This window comes from Mya arenaria, chromosome 12 (assembly GCF_026914265.1).
Source record: "Mya arenaria isolate MELC-2E11 chromosome 12, ASM2691426v1".
NCBI lineage: Eukaryota > Metazoa > Mollusca > Bivalvia > Myida > Myidae > Mya > Mya arenaria.
Window position 1 is genome coordinate 26,624,027 of NC_069133.1, and position 18,888 is coordinate 26,642,914.

General features: G+C 34.7%; 1 protein-coding gene across 1 annotated transcript in view; it reads left to right on the forward strand.

Moving 5' to 3' along the window:
* The window catches only part of LOC128210573 (1-phosphatidylinositol 4,5-bisphosphate phosphodiesterase epsilon-1-like), a 181,789-nt gene that overhangs the window by 96,432 nt on the left and 66,469 nt on the right, over positions 1-18,888 (forward strand). Inside the window, exon 6 of the mRNA XM_052914925.1 lies at positions 15,129-15,375. Within this exon, the coding sequence (XP_052770885.1) occupies positions 15,129-15,375 (247 nt within the window). The remainder of the gene's footprint in view (positions 1-15,128; positions 15,376-18,888) is intronic.

The following is an 18,888-nucleotide window of genomic DNA, read 5'->3' on the forward strand; positions in this document are numbered from 1 at the left end:
GAAAACAAAGTATAAACCTCGTAGCACAATGTGCGATTGAAAATGTCTAATGACGACGATAAGTGAGGTGGGTTACATAACTACTAGTGTGCCTTTACTGTGCCTCTTCTCAGCCCGACCTCGTTCGCTTCAATAGCATACTTCAATACCATTAGTCTCTACGCGTGACGACTAAATTGGTTTTGCTAACAATTTGCAACTCATCAACGATTATAACACTTATACCATTATATCTTTCCCCATTTCATCAAAAGCTCACATGTCGTCATATTCAGTTATAAAAGATATATTAAAAATAAAAGAGATATTAAACTTTTGGCCGATTATTCAGTATTTTGTTTAAGTTAACAACGTTATTAATGTCATCGTTGTTAACTTTCAAATCCTTTACTGCTCTGAAATTGAATAGATACACTTTTGCTGCACTTTTGCAGTATTTCTTATAGGATTTGAGACACCTATTTTAGCTGTGCTAGTAATCTAGGAGCACAGCATCACATAGTTCACCTTTAAATGTTAACAACAATAGCGTTAATCACATTTTAATTTTAACAAAGTTATGAACAAATAAGATCAACGATCTTCCCGTGAAGGCCGTGTTGTTTCAAGAAGTGCTAAATCAGTCTGGTTTTTTCTTGGTATATCAACAATGTATCAGAAAATTCAGGTTGGTCCGTGTAGGATTACATAGGTTTGAGATTTCTTAGTTTATGATAGTCTGTAAGTATCTACAAGGTTTCTCGGTTCCCTCGATATTTTCTCTTTCTGTTGTTAAAAAAGTAAAACATTAATTAGTAGCTCTAATTGAATATTCTCCAGCTGTATAATTGATTGTTAATGTCATTGACTGAAGAAACTTTTTCTTGTTCTTTCTTTTTGTATCGTCACGAGGCCATATTCCGTTTCATGTGCATCAAACAAATTGTCATTTAACAGACCGCACGCAGCATCTGTACGATTGTTTGGCATTTTTTCCTAATCTCCGATCTTGATTTCTGCCATGCAAGTCAAAAGTAATATCTTTTATCCGTTCAGCAATAAAAAAGACATCTTTGATACTGTCTTCCTGGTTACTTGTCTTCTATCTAGACTTGCTGTTACTGCGGTAGTAATTCTTGGTCATTTATATTTAACGAAGGCCGTCTGGCTTTGACGTTTCTCTGATGTCACATGACAGGATGATACATTATTGGTCACCATGTTGTGCAAGGCTCATTGTCTGCAACAGCGTAGTCTAGATCAAGGACAATCTAGATCAAGGACAATCTAGATCAAGGACATTTTAGATCAAGGACATTCTAGTTCAATGACATTTTTGATAAAGGACTTCCAGCTACTCAAACACATTGTTACAACGTAGTTCCTGCGAGTATTTAAGATATTTAAAACAATAGGGCGTAAAAAGCGTGTGTTTTCACTAACCCGACCAAATAAGATCAAATGTCAAATAAAGTTGAAGGTCATATAAGGTTAAAGAAGCATCAATGGGTTGTGAGCTATCGACCTCAGCAATAGGTATGTCTTCATAAATAACGTAAAAAAGTATACGTTAAAGAAGAAAAACTTCAATCTGTTAAAAAATCATTCTCCCAGCATAGGTCAGACATCAAACCTGATAAAACATGTACTAGTTCCGTTCTATATATATATGTGTCTAAAATTTCTCAGCTCTTTAAAGCTACACCCTCACAGATGTAAGACTGCTCTAAAAAAATCCGATCGCAGTTTTGTTCATATTAACATTCAAACAATGATGTTTTATGCCGATAAACTCATTTTCTTAAAGCGCTAGTAAAGCTTTTAAAATGCAACGCGTTTAGCTATAAGACATCAATTTTCGACCAAGTTGTCATACCGGTCAGTCCGTAAGAGTGCAGCTTTAAGCTTCTGCTAGTTCATACATGCTTTCTCTAATATCTCTGAAAATAGTTCACATAATTAAATTAATATAGACATTAATCAGAATATATCTTTGAATCTACATCAACTATGTAATTAAAGTCGAGTGTAGAAGACGTGGTGGAAGACAAGGACCACAGAAAGTATCACTTTATCTTTGCTTGCTGACATTTTATTTTTTGTATAAGAATAATGCCAAAATTCTGTGTGTGTCCCCATTTTACACAAATAATGATACTTTAAATCAAATGAATTGTCCTGTACAAGACGCCACGCAGCATCTTTTACATTTTAATGCAATTGTTCCCCATCTTCGATATTGATTTCTGCCATGCAGCAGTTTGCTAAGGTGTTCCTCCTGAACATTATCGTATGCTATTGTCGACGCTATGTCGAGCATTGGTCTGCTTGGTTCATCAGGTACGTTATAAGTGCCCGGATGTGGCCCAGGATGCACTCTTTATATCCAAGATTGAGAATGCTAATTCAGATATTTTGTCTACGTCTGAGAAATACACATAATTCATAGTGGTTATATTTTGAATTCAGAATTTAGTCGAATACCTGCATTCACAAACAAAATGTTCATGAATATCTTAGAGATTTAATATTTTCTGCTGAACTGCTCCCGGTCTCATGCAACATGGATTCCTTGATTAAAATAACGGTATCGAACTTTAAAGTGAATGAATTTTCTGAGGAAAAATGTGAAAAACCTTTTTTATTGTTTAAACCAATCGCCGTCTGAACAGCATTTTGACGAAATGTACGTTTTCTTGTAGTCAACGTGAAACGCTAGAAATAGTATTTTTCCAATCTGAAGTGTAGCCTACTTACATTGAAATATATCGGGAAATTAGTAGTGAATAACCATAACCGTGATATGTTCAGGACTAACGACGAATTACACAAAGGCACACATCAAGTGTTTGTTGTTTTCATCTGCAGTTCATTAGCAGTCTGCACTGTTTTCCTTATGGTTTGTGTAATAGGTATCATAGTGAAGTGTTTAAACACGTGCTGTACCTTGGTACGATGTACAGTCGATCGAATTAATTTAATTTCGTCTGCGGTTTCCGTAATTGTCTGCAATTCCTAGATCCTCATGTTTTGTACAATATGCAGCATGGCGTGCAGCAGTCATAACATTGCATGCACGTCCTTGTTATTCGTGGTTTGCAACATAAAGAAGTGGCCTGCTGTTGTAAAACGTGTCTTATCTTTTTAAAACATAGGTGTTGCTGTTTTAATAACAATATCAGTCCTTCAATTAGAGCGCATTTCATTTATTGTATTACTTTACTACCAATTCCTCCCCTGTTTGAACAATCCCTACAAAAAAGCTAACATTTTTTTTATTGAGCGTCAACGGATAGTATTCCTGATAGGCATGGTATCTGAACCTGGTAATGTTTTTTGGAGTCTTGACCTGGTATAGTCAACCTGCTTTTTGGAATCTTAACATGGAAATGTCAATCTGACTTTTTTTAACCTTTACCTTGTAATGTCAACCTATTTGAGGAATATTTGCCTGGTAATGTCAATCTGATGTTCTTTTAATCCTCACCTGGTAAAGTCAATCTGTTTTTTTTAATCTTGACCTGGTATAGTCATCCTGTTATTTGGAATATTAACCTGGTAAAGTCAACCTGTTATTTGGAATATTAACCTGGTATAGTCAACCTGTTATTTGGAATATTAACCTGGTCAAGTCAACCTGTTATTTGAAATCTTAACCTGGTAAAGTCAACCTGTTTTGTTTTTGGATTTTTACATAGTTATGTCATTTTTTTATTTTATCTTTGACTGGTAGTACAAACTTGACCTGGTAATGTCATCGTCTTTTTTGGAATCTTTACCTCATAATGTCATTTTTAAAATTGTCCCAGATACCCCGTAAGCTGTTTTGTGAACAATAACAATGGTTGCATCTGTTGTACGTCTTCACTGTTAATAAGCTAAAAACCGTAAGGATCTTCTTTTCTTTTTTCTCATAGAACTTTTAAGACATAACCTATAAAGCTTGACAAAACATAAACAAGCCTTTGAGGTAAAACATATTTTATTGTAAAAACACAATTGATTGGAGATAAAAGAAAATGTTCTAGAGTGCACGGTCTTCCATGTTTAGCCGTTGGGCTCAGACAATGCAGAAAATAGGTTAAATATGCTCCAGGTATTATTTTTTATGTTTGTGACTTCTTTGTTCTTATATTTCTGCAAAATAATACCAAGTATCTTGGTTGTCCTGGAAAACGGCTAATATAGCTTCATTAAGTAGGACATAACTAAAAATATCTTATTGAATTTTATACCTCTGCTACTCACGTAAGTACGAGAATTCTTGGAAGTTTTGAAGACTTGGGAGAAATAGATCTCTTTCTCGGCTAACATTTAGTTTTGTATCGAAACGGGGCCATTGTTTGTATTCAATATTGGTCTAAATTGAATCTTAAACGATGTAGCTAATCGGATTACCGGTTATTAATGATAATTACTGACCTTTCGAGTAAATGGAATCAATGATGTATGACCATAAGATTAATTAAGTTGAATATCAAATATCAACCTTGATTCAGTTTTCTTCCCGTACAGATGTAAGGAAAATGTTTGTTAAATAATTAGCCTGTAACAGACGGAACGCAGCATCTGTACGTTTGTTAGGCATTTTCCTCATCTCCGATATTAATAGATTTCTGCCATGCAGCAGTTTGCTATGGTGATCCCTGTAATCGTTGTGCTATTGTCGACGTTATGTCGAACAGTGCTCGGTTCATATCCCTGATTTGTTTAGGATATACGATAAATAACATTGATGAATCGATCAAGTATTTTTTTAATTTCCTCTGTTGTTTTAGCAATCGTCTGTACGCCATTTATATCTTTTGTGAATTTCCTCCGTGGTTTTAGTTATTGTCTGCACTCTATTGTTTTTTCTTAGTTTCTGCAATAGCCATCGCGGCGTGAATTAATTTTGAATGGGTCATATTGCCATTTATTTCTGTTGTAGTTATATTACTGCTGATGGAATCGCTCTTTTATGAAAACATTTTAGTACAAACGAACCTGATAAATGCCATTCAATGCACCGATTGATCAGAACTTTTTTACAGGCTAAAATGTTGTTAACAGCATTATGGTTGACTTTAAAGGGTGAACGTTTTATTATATGCTCATACATTTAAATTAAACTTGTACAGCTGAAACAATTGTCTCGAACCTTGTTAGACTGCAGATCAAAAATGTGCACATAAATGTTCTAGAGAAATAATGATTTGGAATTTAACAATGTTGACGTTAACAACGATGTCACCTTAAAAGTTCTGAACAATCGGCCTTAGTATGTGCCGAATTTAATTCAATATATTGTGCAGAACATCGATATATTCACAAGTGTAAAATCTCACACATTAGTAGGTAAGATGTCAGCAGAATATATTTAATAGAGGAAATAAATATGCGTTATATCAAAATAGGAAAACAAAGAGTTCCATTTCGTTGGAATTAGTGGTATGTAATTCATTAAGACCAAATATATGTTTGAAAGAAGATAATTCGTTATTTCGGTTATACGTAATACTCCAGTAAATTACCCTTTGTTGTCGAACATGAACGAAACAATATTCTAATACCAGCCTTCACATTAATTCTTAATGCAAAAATAAAATAATCCTTATGTGCTTATGTTATGTATGAAGAAAAACATAAGGTAAAAAGTTTGGTTACATTCGGATTCAAAGAATAGACTTCTGTAGAGAGATATTGATGCATACCAAAAGTAAACTATAACGTATAAACCTGCTAGCACAATGTTCAATTTAAATTGTCTGTTAATGGCGATATGTTTGGTACATTACATATATATTTGTATGTCTTTACTGTGACTCTACTTAGTCCGACCTCGTTCGCCTCAATGGCAAACTTCAAGGCCATTTGTATGTACGCGTGACGACTTAATTGATTTTACTAACAGTTTGCAGCTCATCAAAGATAATATCAGTTATATCATTATATCTTGCCCTATTTCATCAACAGCTCATATGCCGTAAAATTCAGTTATAAAAGAGATATGAAAAATTGGACCTATTATTGAGAACTTTATCAACGTTATTAACATCAACGTTGTTAATTTTCAAATTATTTACGCCCTGAAATTGAATAGATACACTTTTTATCTGCATTATTTCTTTGGATTTGAGACACTTACTGAAGCTGTACTAGTTTTATTAAATATATGAACACAGCATCACATAGTTCACCTTGAAAAGTGATCAATAATCTCGTTTATCATTTTATTAACTTCTATATATTTATGAATAAATGATTCATTATTTTAATGTGAAGGCTGTGCTCTTTCCATAGCTGCTAAATCAGTTGTGTATATTAAAATTCAATTAGTTGTTATCGTTATGTGTCAATTAGAATATAAATATTTCATGAAGCCTGTCTATCAGTTTTATAACTTGACTACCAGTCCATATGACAGTTAAGCAATTACTCGATTAATGCATACACCTGACTTTAATCAGCGATATCCAAATACCTACTTGTTACAACTGACCCGTTTCAAGGTCGTTATATCTGTATAAGCTCAGCAATTACATAGACAAATATTTGTCTAAACTGTCACAGCAAAAGGTATATCTGTCTATACTGAATTGGCAATAACATAAACGTCTGTCTACATTTTTTTTAACAATAACATAAACTTACTTCTGTCCACCCTGTTTCTGCAAAAGCCTGAAAATCAGTTTGAAAAGAAAACCTCGCCAATATTAAATCTTTGCTTGACAATAATATGAACATCAGTCTGCAATGTTTCAACATGAGTATAATCCTCTGTCTACCTAGACGGATTTGGCAATAACATAAATTTATATTCATCTGCATTGTTTCAACAATAACATAAATCTGTGTTTGTCTTCCTTGTTTTGTAATTATATAAACATATATTTGCCAACAATGTTTCAGCAAAAACATAAACTTGCGTCTGTCTACGCTGCATCCGCAAAGGCATAAAAATCAGTTTGAACAAAAAGAAAACAAATTGCCAATATAAAATATGTGAAAGAGTCCTTATCAGATTATATAAGAATATAAGACTCCGAAAATTTATATTGGTCCGTCTATGAGTGATTTCGTACGTTTGAGACTTGATATTCTGTAATTATCAACAGGGTTTTTTCGGTTGTCCTTGATATTTCTCACTCAGTTATTTAAATTAAGTAAGACATTAATGAGTAACTGAAATTGGAAATTCTTCAACTGTACAATTAATATTGAATGCCATTTGCAGTTTCACAATGATGATCGAAATAAATCAGCGTTTTTATTTTAAAAATTTATTTTTGTTTGAATATAAGGAGAGCTGTAAGCTGATATGAATCACTCTTGTGTCTTTTGCCTTGGCAAAAACCAATAGTGTGTCCTTTTTAGTTGCAATGAGAAAGTACCACTGGTTGTACGTAACCTAAAAACCATAAAAATCATTCATGTTTTTTTTCTTCTTTTAACACATTAAATTGTTGAGATAAAACCTATGAAACCTGATGAAACATAAACATGTGTTTGAAGCAAAAGATGTTTTATTGTAAAAACACAATTGATTGGAGATGAATGAAAATGTCCTAGACTGCACGATCTTCTATGTTTGTCGTTAGGCCCAGACAATGCAGAAAGTAGGTTAAACATGCTCCACTTATCTTGGTGACTTTTTTGTTCTTATACTTTTACAAATATATACCAAGTACCTTGGATGTCCTGGAAAACGGATTATATAGCTTCATTTAGTAGGACATAACTGTAAATATCTTTATTGAATTACACTTCGGCTACGCAATTGACTGTGAGAGTACTTGACGTTTTCAAGACAGGAGAAAATTAGATCTCTTTCTCGGCTAACTTTTAGTCTGGTATCGAAACGGGGCCATGATCCGTTTCCTTCCCGATCATACACAAGTGTGTCTTGTAATAGACGGTATGTAGCATCTGTACGTTTGTTAGGCATTTTTTCCCATCTCCGATATTGATTTCTGCCATACAGCAGTTTGCTATGGTGATCCCTGTTAAAGTTGTGCTATTGTTGACGCTATGTCGAACATTGCTTAGTTCATGTCCGTGATTTGTACAGTATATACGAAAAAAATCATTGATGAATCGATTAAGTATTTGTTATTTTCCTCAGTGGTTTTAGTAATTGTCTGCACATCATTGTTTCGTTTGGTTTATGCATAAGGCATCGCGGCGTAATTTAATTTTATATGGGTCATATTGCTATTCATTTCAGTTTTAGCGATCTTATATAATACTGCTAATATTATCGACTTTTATTGAATACATTTACAGCTAAACCAAACCTGAAAACTGTCATTTAAAGGGAATAATGTTCCTAACATTGTTATGGCTTAAAATGGGGTTAACAGCATTTCCAAACCAGCCTTTACATTGATTCTGAATGCGAAAACAAAATATTATATTTTAAATATGTTCTCGTATTACGTATAACAAAGAACATAATTTAAAACAAATTTGCTTACATTCGGAATGTAATATATGGCCTATGCAGAGAAATACTGATAATAAAGCACCAAAGTATGAACCACGTAGCACAATGTGAATTTGAAAATGTTTGATGACGACGATATGTGAGGTAGATTACATATCTACGTGTGTGCCTTTACTGTGACTCTACTTAGCCCGACCTCGTCTGCCTCAATAGCATACTTTAATGTCATTAGCTTGTACGCGTGACGACTAAATTAATTTTGCAAACAATTTGCAGCACATCAACGATTATATTAGTTATATCATTATATCTTGCCCTATTTCTTCACCCACTCATATTAAAAATTAGGCCGATTTTTCAGAACTCTGTTAAATGTATGAACGTTATTAACGTCATTGTTGTTAATTTTCAAATTATTCACTGCTCTGAAATTGAATAGATACACTTTTTATCTGCAGTATTTCTGATAGGATTTAAGACACTTATTTGAGCTGTACTAGTTTTATTAAATATATGAACACAGCATCACATAGTTCACCTTGAAACGTGATCAATAATCTCGTTTATCACAATTATTATTAACTTTCATATATTTATGAACAAATAATTCCTGATTTTGATGTAAAGGCTGTGCTCTTTCCAGAAATGCTAAATCAGTTTTGTATATTAAAATTCAATTAGCTGTTATCGTTATGTGTCAATTAGAATATAAATATTTCATGAAGGCTGTCTATCATTAGTTTTATAACTTGACTACCAGTCCATAACACAGTTTAGCGGCAATAACATAAATTTATATTCATCTGCATTTTTTCAACAAACACATAAATCTGTGTTTGACTACCTTGTTTTAGCAATAACATAAACATATATTTGCCTACAAGGTTTAAGCAATAACATAAACTCATTTCTGTCTACACTGCTTCTGCAAAAGCATAAAAATCAGTTTGAACAAAAAGAATACAAATTGCCTATATAAAATATGTGAACGAGTCCCTATAAGATTATATAAACTCCGAAAAGAAATATTGGTACGTGTATGATAGCATACGTTTAAAACTTCTTAGTTCTTGATATCTGTAAATATCTACAGGCTTTTTCGTTTGTCCTTGATATTTCTCACTCGGTTATTTAAATTAAATAAGACATTAATGAGTAGCTCTGATTGAAAATTATTCTGCTGTACAATTAAGGTTAATTGCCATTGGCAGGTTGACAAGAATGATCGAAAGTAATCACCTTTTTTATTTTATATATTTATTTTTGTTGGATTGCTGAAAGCTGTAATGGATCACTCTTGTGTCTTTTTCCTTGGCAGAAACCAGTGTTGTGTCCTTTTAAGTGGCAATGAGAAAGTACCCCATGATGGGGTTCTAATCAACAACCTCTTGGGCAAGAGGCGGACACCGATACTACCTTATTTGGCTCGTACTTTGTTTTTATCATTACGAGGCCATATTCTATTTTCTTCCCGATCAAACACAAGCATGGAGCATTTTTTAAACAAATTGTCCTGTAACAGACGGTACGCAGCATCTGTATGTTTGTAAGGCATTTTATACCCCTCTCAGATATTATTTTCTGCAAGAATGGAGCTTTTTATTTTTAAACATATTTTCCTGTAACAGACGGTACGTAGCATCTGTACGTTTGTTAGGCAAGTGTTCTCCATCTCCGATATTAATTTCTGCCATGTAGCAGTTTGCTATAATGATCCCTGTTATCGCTGTGCTATAGTCGACGTTATGTCGAGCAGTGCTCGGTTCATATCCGTGATTTGTTCAGGATATACGAACAATGACATTGATTAATTGATCAAGTATTTGTTAATTTCCTCTGTTTTAGTAATTGTCTGCACTACGTTGTTATCTTTTGGTTTGTGCTATATGCATCGCGGCTTGAATTAATTTTATATGGGTCATATTGCCATCCATTTCAGTTGAACTGATTTTATTGGTGATCGAGTCGCCCTTTGAATGAATACATTTTAAATTCTACCCAATCAATGGGCCGATTGTTCAGAACTTTGTTAAAGCTTTAAATGTTGTTAACTGACATGTTGTTAACTTTAAAAGGTAAACTATTTTATCATAAGCTCATACATTTAAATAAAAGTCGTAGATTTGAAAGAGATGTCTCCGACCTTGATAGAAATATTGTAGATAAGAAATGTGCACATACATGTTCTAAGGAAATAAAGATTAAAAATGAAGACGTTAACTTTAAAGTTCTGTACAATCCTAATATGGCCAAATTAATTTAAATATATTGTGCAGAGCAATGATATATTTACAAGTATAAAATCTGACACATAAGTAGCTAAAATGTCATTACAATAGTTTTAATATTGGAAAAATTATGCGTTATGTCAAAAAAAAATTATAACAATTTTATCACAAATTAGGTTTACGTAATTCATTAAGACCAAAGATATGTTTGGAACTAGACACTTAAGTTGATACGGTTATACGTAATACTCCAGTATATTACCTTTATATCTGTCTACACTGCTGCCGAAAAAGCATGAGTTTGAACAAAAAGAAAACAAATTACCAATATAAAATATGTGAACGAGTTTTCATTTTGGTCCGTGTATGATTTTACACGTTTGAGACTTCTTAGTTCTTGATATCTGTAAATATCTACAGGGTTTTGCGGTTGTCCTTGATATTTCTCACTCAGTTATTTAAATTAAGGAAGACATTATTGAGCAATTTTTAGACTATCTGCGCATGCGCGCAGGTAGTCTTAAGACCACAAACTCCAAAGAACTACTTCTATTTATGTCGTTTTAACCCATTTTTTTGTCTCAATGCGCTCTATGTTTAGCAGAATGACGTCGACACCATAAAAATAGATTGGTTGTGTTGCAGTCCGAGTATGAGTTTTTGCTTGTTCGGCTATTTCCGCGCTGTAATTATGTATCCCGGCGTTTTATTATTAGCAGAATATAACTATTTTAGATCGTTATATTTATCAGATTAATGAGGGTCAAAATAATGGAGGCTCTGGTAGGAAGATAACATATTGATATTCACTCGGAGTTTAGCTCATGATGTTTCGGAAATGATTACCGACCGCAAGTGCCCCATCGCCTGCAGGATTTGTTATTATAACCTGACGTGACCCTGAAGCACGCTTATTAGTAATGGTGTTTTTTTATTTGTCTTTTATGAGATAAGAAACAGAAATGATTGTTAAAATAGTTGTATCTCAGGTTTCGCATTGCTAATGCTTCAAATACTATACATTGCAATTTACCTGCTACACAATAACAATATACTATTCATTCTATGATTTTAGGCGTTTATATTTCTAATGAGATGTTTTCATCTTTTGCATAAAAGCTTCGTTCCGGTGTATTCTTGGCATAGTTTTAGACATTAGGCTTTCAATTTATATAAGCACACATGCCCTGATACGACAGTGAGTCATGCATACGTTTAGTGAAGCAAATTAGTTCGGATTAAACCTGTTTAACATCCAAAGAGAACGAAGCATTCATAACAGCACTAGTACTATTTCTACACAGGTACTTACATAAAACATTAATAACATTAAATTTATCAATAAACTTTAAAAAGCACAATCATATTCTCATTCATAAAACAGACAAGTTCGATAATCTAAAAATAGTTTCAACTACATTAACTGACCACATGTTTGTCCTCACCGCGGGAAAACGACCATCTGATAAGCTCTGCATTTTAAAAGGTATTATTGCTAAAGTTGCTCGTAAAAAAAGAATCATTTTCCTAGAATTAAAACGTGTTAGTTCATAAAACTTTTCTTACGTATGCTATCTAATCAAAGCACCGACAAACCTTTAGACGCGATTGAAAAGAGCATTTACTGTAACTTCAAATACATGGGGATATGTCGACTTAAGTGATAAGCTGTGCAGTTTGAATGGAATTATTGCTGAAGTTGTTTGTAAAAAAATGATTTTCCCTAAACAAAACGTGTATGTTAATAAAAGGAAATGATACATGTATGATGTATTGTATTTTCCTATCGTATGATATATAATCAAAGCAACGAAAAACCGTTAGAAAAGATTGAAATGGGGCATGCATTGTAACACTAAATACATGGGGATGGAGGATTACGACGATTGAAGTGACATTTACAAAAACAAAATGACACAAAACCCCATAAAGATATAGATATGTTTGTTTCCTTGCCCAGTGTGGGCACAAGCGCTCTCGGCACATTTTTCACTTTTATTTATGTGCCCTTCAACCATTCCCATAGTTCAAATAAAATTTGCAACTCTCACATATTCACCCGCAGATAGTCTTTCAGCGCCTCGCGCTTTGATTATTGAAAAGTCTTCAGCTGTACAATTAAGGGTGAATGTATTTGACAGGTTGACATGGATTTCAGAAAGTAGGAGGCGGACACTTAAACACTGTATTTGACTGGTACTTTGAATTTGTTTCATCACGATCCCATAGTCTGTTTCCTTCCCGATCATCCACAAGTTGGGAGCATTTTTTTTAAACAGATTGTCATATAACAGACTGTACGCAGCATCTGCACGATTGTTAGGTAATTTTTCCCCATGTCCGATATTGATTTCTGCCATGCAGCAGTTTGCCATATGGTGAACCCCGTTATCGTTGTGCTTTTGTCGACGCTAAGTCGAGCAATGCTCGGTTCATATCCGTGATTTGTTCATGATATATACGATAAATGACATTGATGAATCGATCAAGTATTTGTTCATTTCTTTTGTGATTTTAGTAATTGTCTGCACTCCATTGTTTTCTTTTGGTTTGTTCAGGCATTGCGACGTGAATTCATTAACCTTTCAGAACAGTAAAGCATTATAAAGTTAACAACGATGACGTTAACAACGTTGTTAACTTAAACGAAAATCTAAAACACGACCCATTCTTTCATATCTCTTTTATAACTGGAAATGACGGCATAAAATAGTGGAAGATATAATGATATAAGTGATATAATCTTTGATGAGCTGCAAATGTTAGTTAAATCAGTTAAATCGTCACGCGTAGAGACTATAGGCATTCAGAATCAATGCGAAGGCTGGTTGGGAATATTGTTTCGTTCATGTTCGACACCAAAGGGCGATATACTGTTAAGAGTATTACGTATAACCGTAATATTTTAAAGATGCACTCTTACTCCCAGATAAATTTTACCGCAATTAATACAAATGTTTTGAAAAAGGATGAATAAATGTCGAGAACAATGGTTCGTATGTGGGATACCGAGTTAAATTTGAAAGAAATGAGCAGAAAACATGGTATATCTACCTTATGATACATCAGTAGATCAGAGAAAATATTTAAGCATTCACCAATCATTTAATATTTTTGAGTTTTCAGCTATTTCATACACGGTTACAATCTTGTTATCGGTATTTAATATTTTCCATAAATGCATTATTTAGTGAGTAGTTAATGGTTTGTCATTCAAAACTTATGTTTGGAATACATGTGTATGTATTGATTTTGGATAAGAGTGTTCCAATCAAGGTGATGAATTACGTATGGGCGATTAAGGGCGGTACGATCAGCAGTGATATCGTTACAACTGACATGAAATGGCGATATGACCAATATAAAATTTATTTACGCCGCGATGCCTATTGCACAAACCAAAGGATAACAATGGAGTGCAGACAATTACTTAAACCACAGAGGAAATTAACAAATACCTGATCGATTCATCAATGTTATTATTTATCGTATATTCTGAACAAATCACGGATATGAACCGAGCAATGTTCGACATAGTGTCGACAATAGCACAACGATAACAGGGATCACCATAGCAAACTGCTGCATTGCAGAAAGGAATATCGGAGATGGGGAAAATTGCCAACAAACTTACAGATACTACATGCCGTTTGTTACAGGACAATTTGTTTTACAAAAATGCTCCATACTTGCAGAAATCAATATCGGAGAGAGGTAAAAATTGCCTCACAAACGTATAGATGCCAAGTGCCGTCTGTTGCAGGACAATTTGTTTAATAAACATCTCCAATACTTGTTTATGATCGGGGAGGAAAAATTAGTATAGGTGCTGCCTCTCACATAAGAGGTTGTGGGTTCGAACACAATACTGGTTTCTGCCCATGATAAAGACACGAGAGTGATTCATATCCTTATAATCGAGCAAAAATAAATAAGTATAAACCGAAAAAAGGTGATTGCTTTTAGCCATTCTTGTCAACCTGCCAATGGCATTCACCCTTAATTGTACAGCTGAAGAATATTGAACTAGAGCTAATGTCTTACTTAAATTAAATAACTGAGTGAGAAACATCAAGAACAACCGAGAAACCTTGTAGGTACTTACATAATCTCAAGAACTTAGTCTTAGCAGTGTAGGCAAAGGAAGAAATAAAATGTTATTTTTGAAACAATGTAGACATACAGAGGTGAAAACATCTCTCTGTCTACAATGATTCAGCACGTACATACAGATCTGTCTACATTGTTTGAACATTAATACAAACATGTATTTACCTACACTGAATCAGCAATAACATAATAGTGTTTCTGTTTACAAAGTTTCAACAAAAACACTTTGTATTTCTACAATTTCAACAATAACATAAACATATATATGCAATGTTTCAGCAATAACATGAACCCAAATCGCCTAGGCTGTTTTAACAATAAAACCATCTATCTGTCTAGAAGGTTTCAGCAACAACATATTCATCTTTCCGTCTATATTGTTTCAGCAATTACTGTGTCTCCTGCTGCAGTCGTTATCCTCGGTGGCACAAAGCCCAGCCTACCACCAGGCGCTGACGGACGCCGATATTGCGGACATGCTTATGCAGTTGCTGCTTCCGTCGGACGAATGGTACTACACAAACCACAGCACCAAGTACGCCAAATACGTCAAGTACCACGCTGCACGGATACTGGTCTATCTCGGCCATCTTCACAAACTTGGGGGCAGGGTGGACCTTTTTGACCCCAAAAGTAAGTTAGAATGTAGTTGTTTTAAGAGTATGGGAGTATGGTTGGAAGTTTTTTTTTCTTTGACGAATTGAGGGAAACGGAATGAGTCAGCCGTTGGAATCCGCTGATCGTCGGATTCCAACGGCTGACTCATTCTGTTTCTCTCAATTCGTCAAAGGAAAAAACAAACGAAAACGGTCAGCAGTGGGTGTCTGACGACGGGTAGAACCAAGCTAAATTGTATTTTGGTGTTTACATTTTTGTGTGGGCAAATGACAATCGAGGATTGTTCCAATGTTCTGTTTAATAATTTTACTTGGTGTTCGCACATATTTGTGGGCAAATGGCAATCGAGGATTTACCCTTTTAACTGCAGCTCCATATCATGTAGAGCGGATCCGACAGTGTGCTACACTCGCTCTATTTTTTGTAGATCGCTAAAATGAACTCTATCATATACTAAGAGTTCAAAATTGACGATAAATAGAACATAGATCGAGTTTATTCGTAATATTAAGTCAAACTGTAGAAGCTCAATACCTCTAGTAGTTCGCTCCTAATTGAAAGCACTGCTTGACCTCAAGAGAAAATTAAAACGGAGCTGCACGATATTTCCTAGAAATAAAATGCCCGCGCTGACATTAATTTCAATTGTTCGTTCCCAACTTTAACAAATGTAAATTGCTGAGTTGTGTGGTGCATTCTATAGTGTGTTTAAATTGCGAAGTTAGTAGGAAAGATTGGTTTTGGCTAGCATTTACATTAGTGAATTGCATTCGTTTTAAACAAACATTTATCACAATATTTCTGCCGAGAAAGCGGGCATATGCCAATTGCAGACGATGTATCAAATGCGATCTCAGGAACTTGGGCCAAGAAAAAAAGTATAATATCTATGCTTGTTTACTGGTAAAATTATTTTGAAAGGAGATTAGATCAAGTTCCTGGAATTGTTGAATTTCTGCTGCATTTGTTGATCACAAATTGTGTTGTTAAAGCTGCATTCTCACAGATAGACAGTTTTGACAACTTTTCAATTTTTCGTCTGGGAATGAGCCAATTCTGCGTAATGTTTAAAAACCATTGATACAAGACTGCTGAAAAAAGATAAAATCGCAATTTCCATTTTTACGTTCGAAAATAAAAGAGACTAAAAACGTTACTAACGCTTTAGAAAAATGAGTTTTCGGCAAATTAGTAAAAATGAAAACTTGCGATCTGATTTTTTCTCCGCAGTCTTATATCTCTTGTGTCCAGACATTTACGCAAATATTGACTGATGATAAGACAATTGAATTTTGTCAAAACGGTCAATCTGTGAGAGTGCAGCTTTAAATTCTGTCTTATAAACAATTAGATCTCATGCAAGCCCAGACCTATCCCTCATTGTCTCGAGTGTTACTGGAAGGCTTCTTGTTCCGGCTACCTCATGAATTATTCATAGTAGATTCCTGGATTATAATTGGGCTCGTGACAATGTGAGTTGCACCGTGCGGCTCCTTTCCGCACTTAGATTTGGCTGCGACATCAATATGCACGTTTAATATGACATCGTGGAAGAAATGTTTTGTAATTTAAGTGTATCAAAATATGTTTTGAGTTATTTGAGAAACGTAAACAAGAAGTAATTTGAACTGTTTATTCTCGCCTTTGGCCTTCATGTGACAAAACAATTTTCTCGGTCAATGAATGGTGTTCATAAATGTGTCAAACAATGCATACTAAAGTAGGGAAGCCCATGTGAGGTTAGCACCATTTAAGAGGGCGTGTTGATGAAGAGTTTAGCTGCCATTTACGTCAATGAGGTCAGCACCATTGCACAGAACGTGTACGTGCAAGGGTATTGCTGCCGTGTACGTCAATGAGGTTAGCACCATTGCACAGAACGTGTACGTGCAAGGGTATAGCTGCCGTGTACGTCAATGAGGTTAGCACCATTGCACAGAACGTGTACGTGCAAGGGTATAGCTGCCATGTATGTCAATTAGGTTAGCACTATTGCACAGAGCGTGTACGTGCAAGCATTTAGCTCTCATGAAGTCAATGAGGTTAGCACCATTGCACAGGGCGTGTACGTGCAAGGGTATAGCTGCCATGTACGTCAATGAGGTTGGCACCATTGCATAAATTGTGTACGTGCAAATTATTAATTGTTGTTTTAATTAAAATTTAGGCCGATACTTGCAATCAGAAAGAGAGAAGAACATGAATATCTCAGATTTCAGTTTATTTTTATACCTTCCGGCGTAATTCAAATGGATTTCATGAAAATTTAATGGTGCTTTAGCGGCGCAAGTCAAAATGTTACGCTGCCTCATTGACGCCCAGCCTAACGTCAACTCATGGTTCTGACTCTGGTTGTCATATACATGAAACACTCGAAATGGCATGTTCTCAAGTCTGGAGTTTGCCAATTTACATTTTAAATGTATAAGGATATTAATAAGTAGTATGTAGCCTTGAAAAAAGGCTGGGCATCTTTCCCGGGATGAATGTGCCCTACATCCGTTGTATGCGCACACACTTCGAAACTAAATGGACTTGAAAACCTCTTTTCTGAGACGTGCATCATTTAAAACTTCGCTACCGATCCGTGTTTCGGTGAACATTTGTGATTACGTTTTCACTCGCATAATTATATGATGTGACTGCAAACATTTGAAGAACATGTCTTAATTACCGATCATTCCTCTTGACGTTCGCAAGACGGGATAAATATAGAACTACTTGGACAGAATTGTCTGTACTCGCCTGCTTTATGGCGTGTTCACACGAAACTTAAATTGGAATACCGGCTTTCTTGTTAAATAAAAAGAATCTGATCGCCTCCGTTTAACTTCGATTTGCGGCATGACCTAAATGCGCAAGTTAGGAAGCATACGTGTATCACGTAGTATCATTGTATAAACCCTTAGTAACCCGTTATACATAAATCGACTTATTATCTCGTTTTAAAGACTTAGTATCTAGTTTTAAAGACTTAGTATCTCGTTTTAACGATTAAGCATCCCGTAATAACGACTTACAAAACTCTCTATAACGACTGACAAAACTGGCTATAACAACTGACAAAACTCGCTATAACGACTTATAGAACTGGTTATAACGACCTACATTGCTCGTTATAAGGACTTACCTTACTCGTAATAACGACTTATATTACTCGTTCAAACGACTAACATTACTCGTTATAACGACTTGCATTACTAGGTATAACGACCTACACTACTCCTTTTAACGACTTATAGAACTGGTTATAACGACCTACATTGCTCGTTATAAGGACTTACCTTACTCGTAATAACGACTTACATTACTCGTTATAACGACCTACATTACTAGGTATAACGACCTACATTACTCGTTATAACGACTTGCATTACTAGGTATAACGACCTACATTACTCGTTATAACGACTTGCATTACTAGGTATAACGACCTACATGACTCGTTAAAACGACCTACATTACTCGTTATAACGACCTACATTACTCGTTATAACGACCTACATTACTAGGTATAACGACCTACAT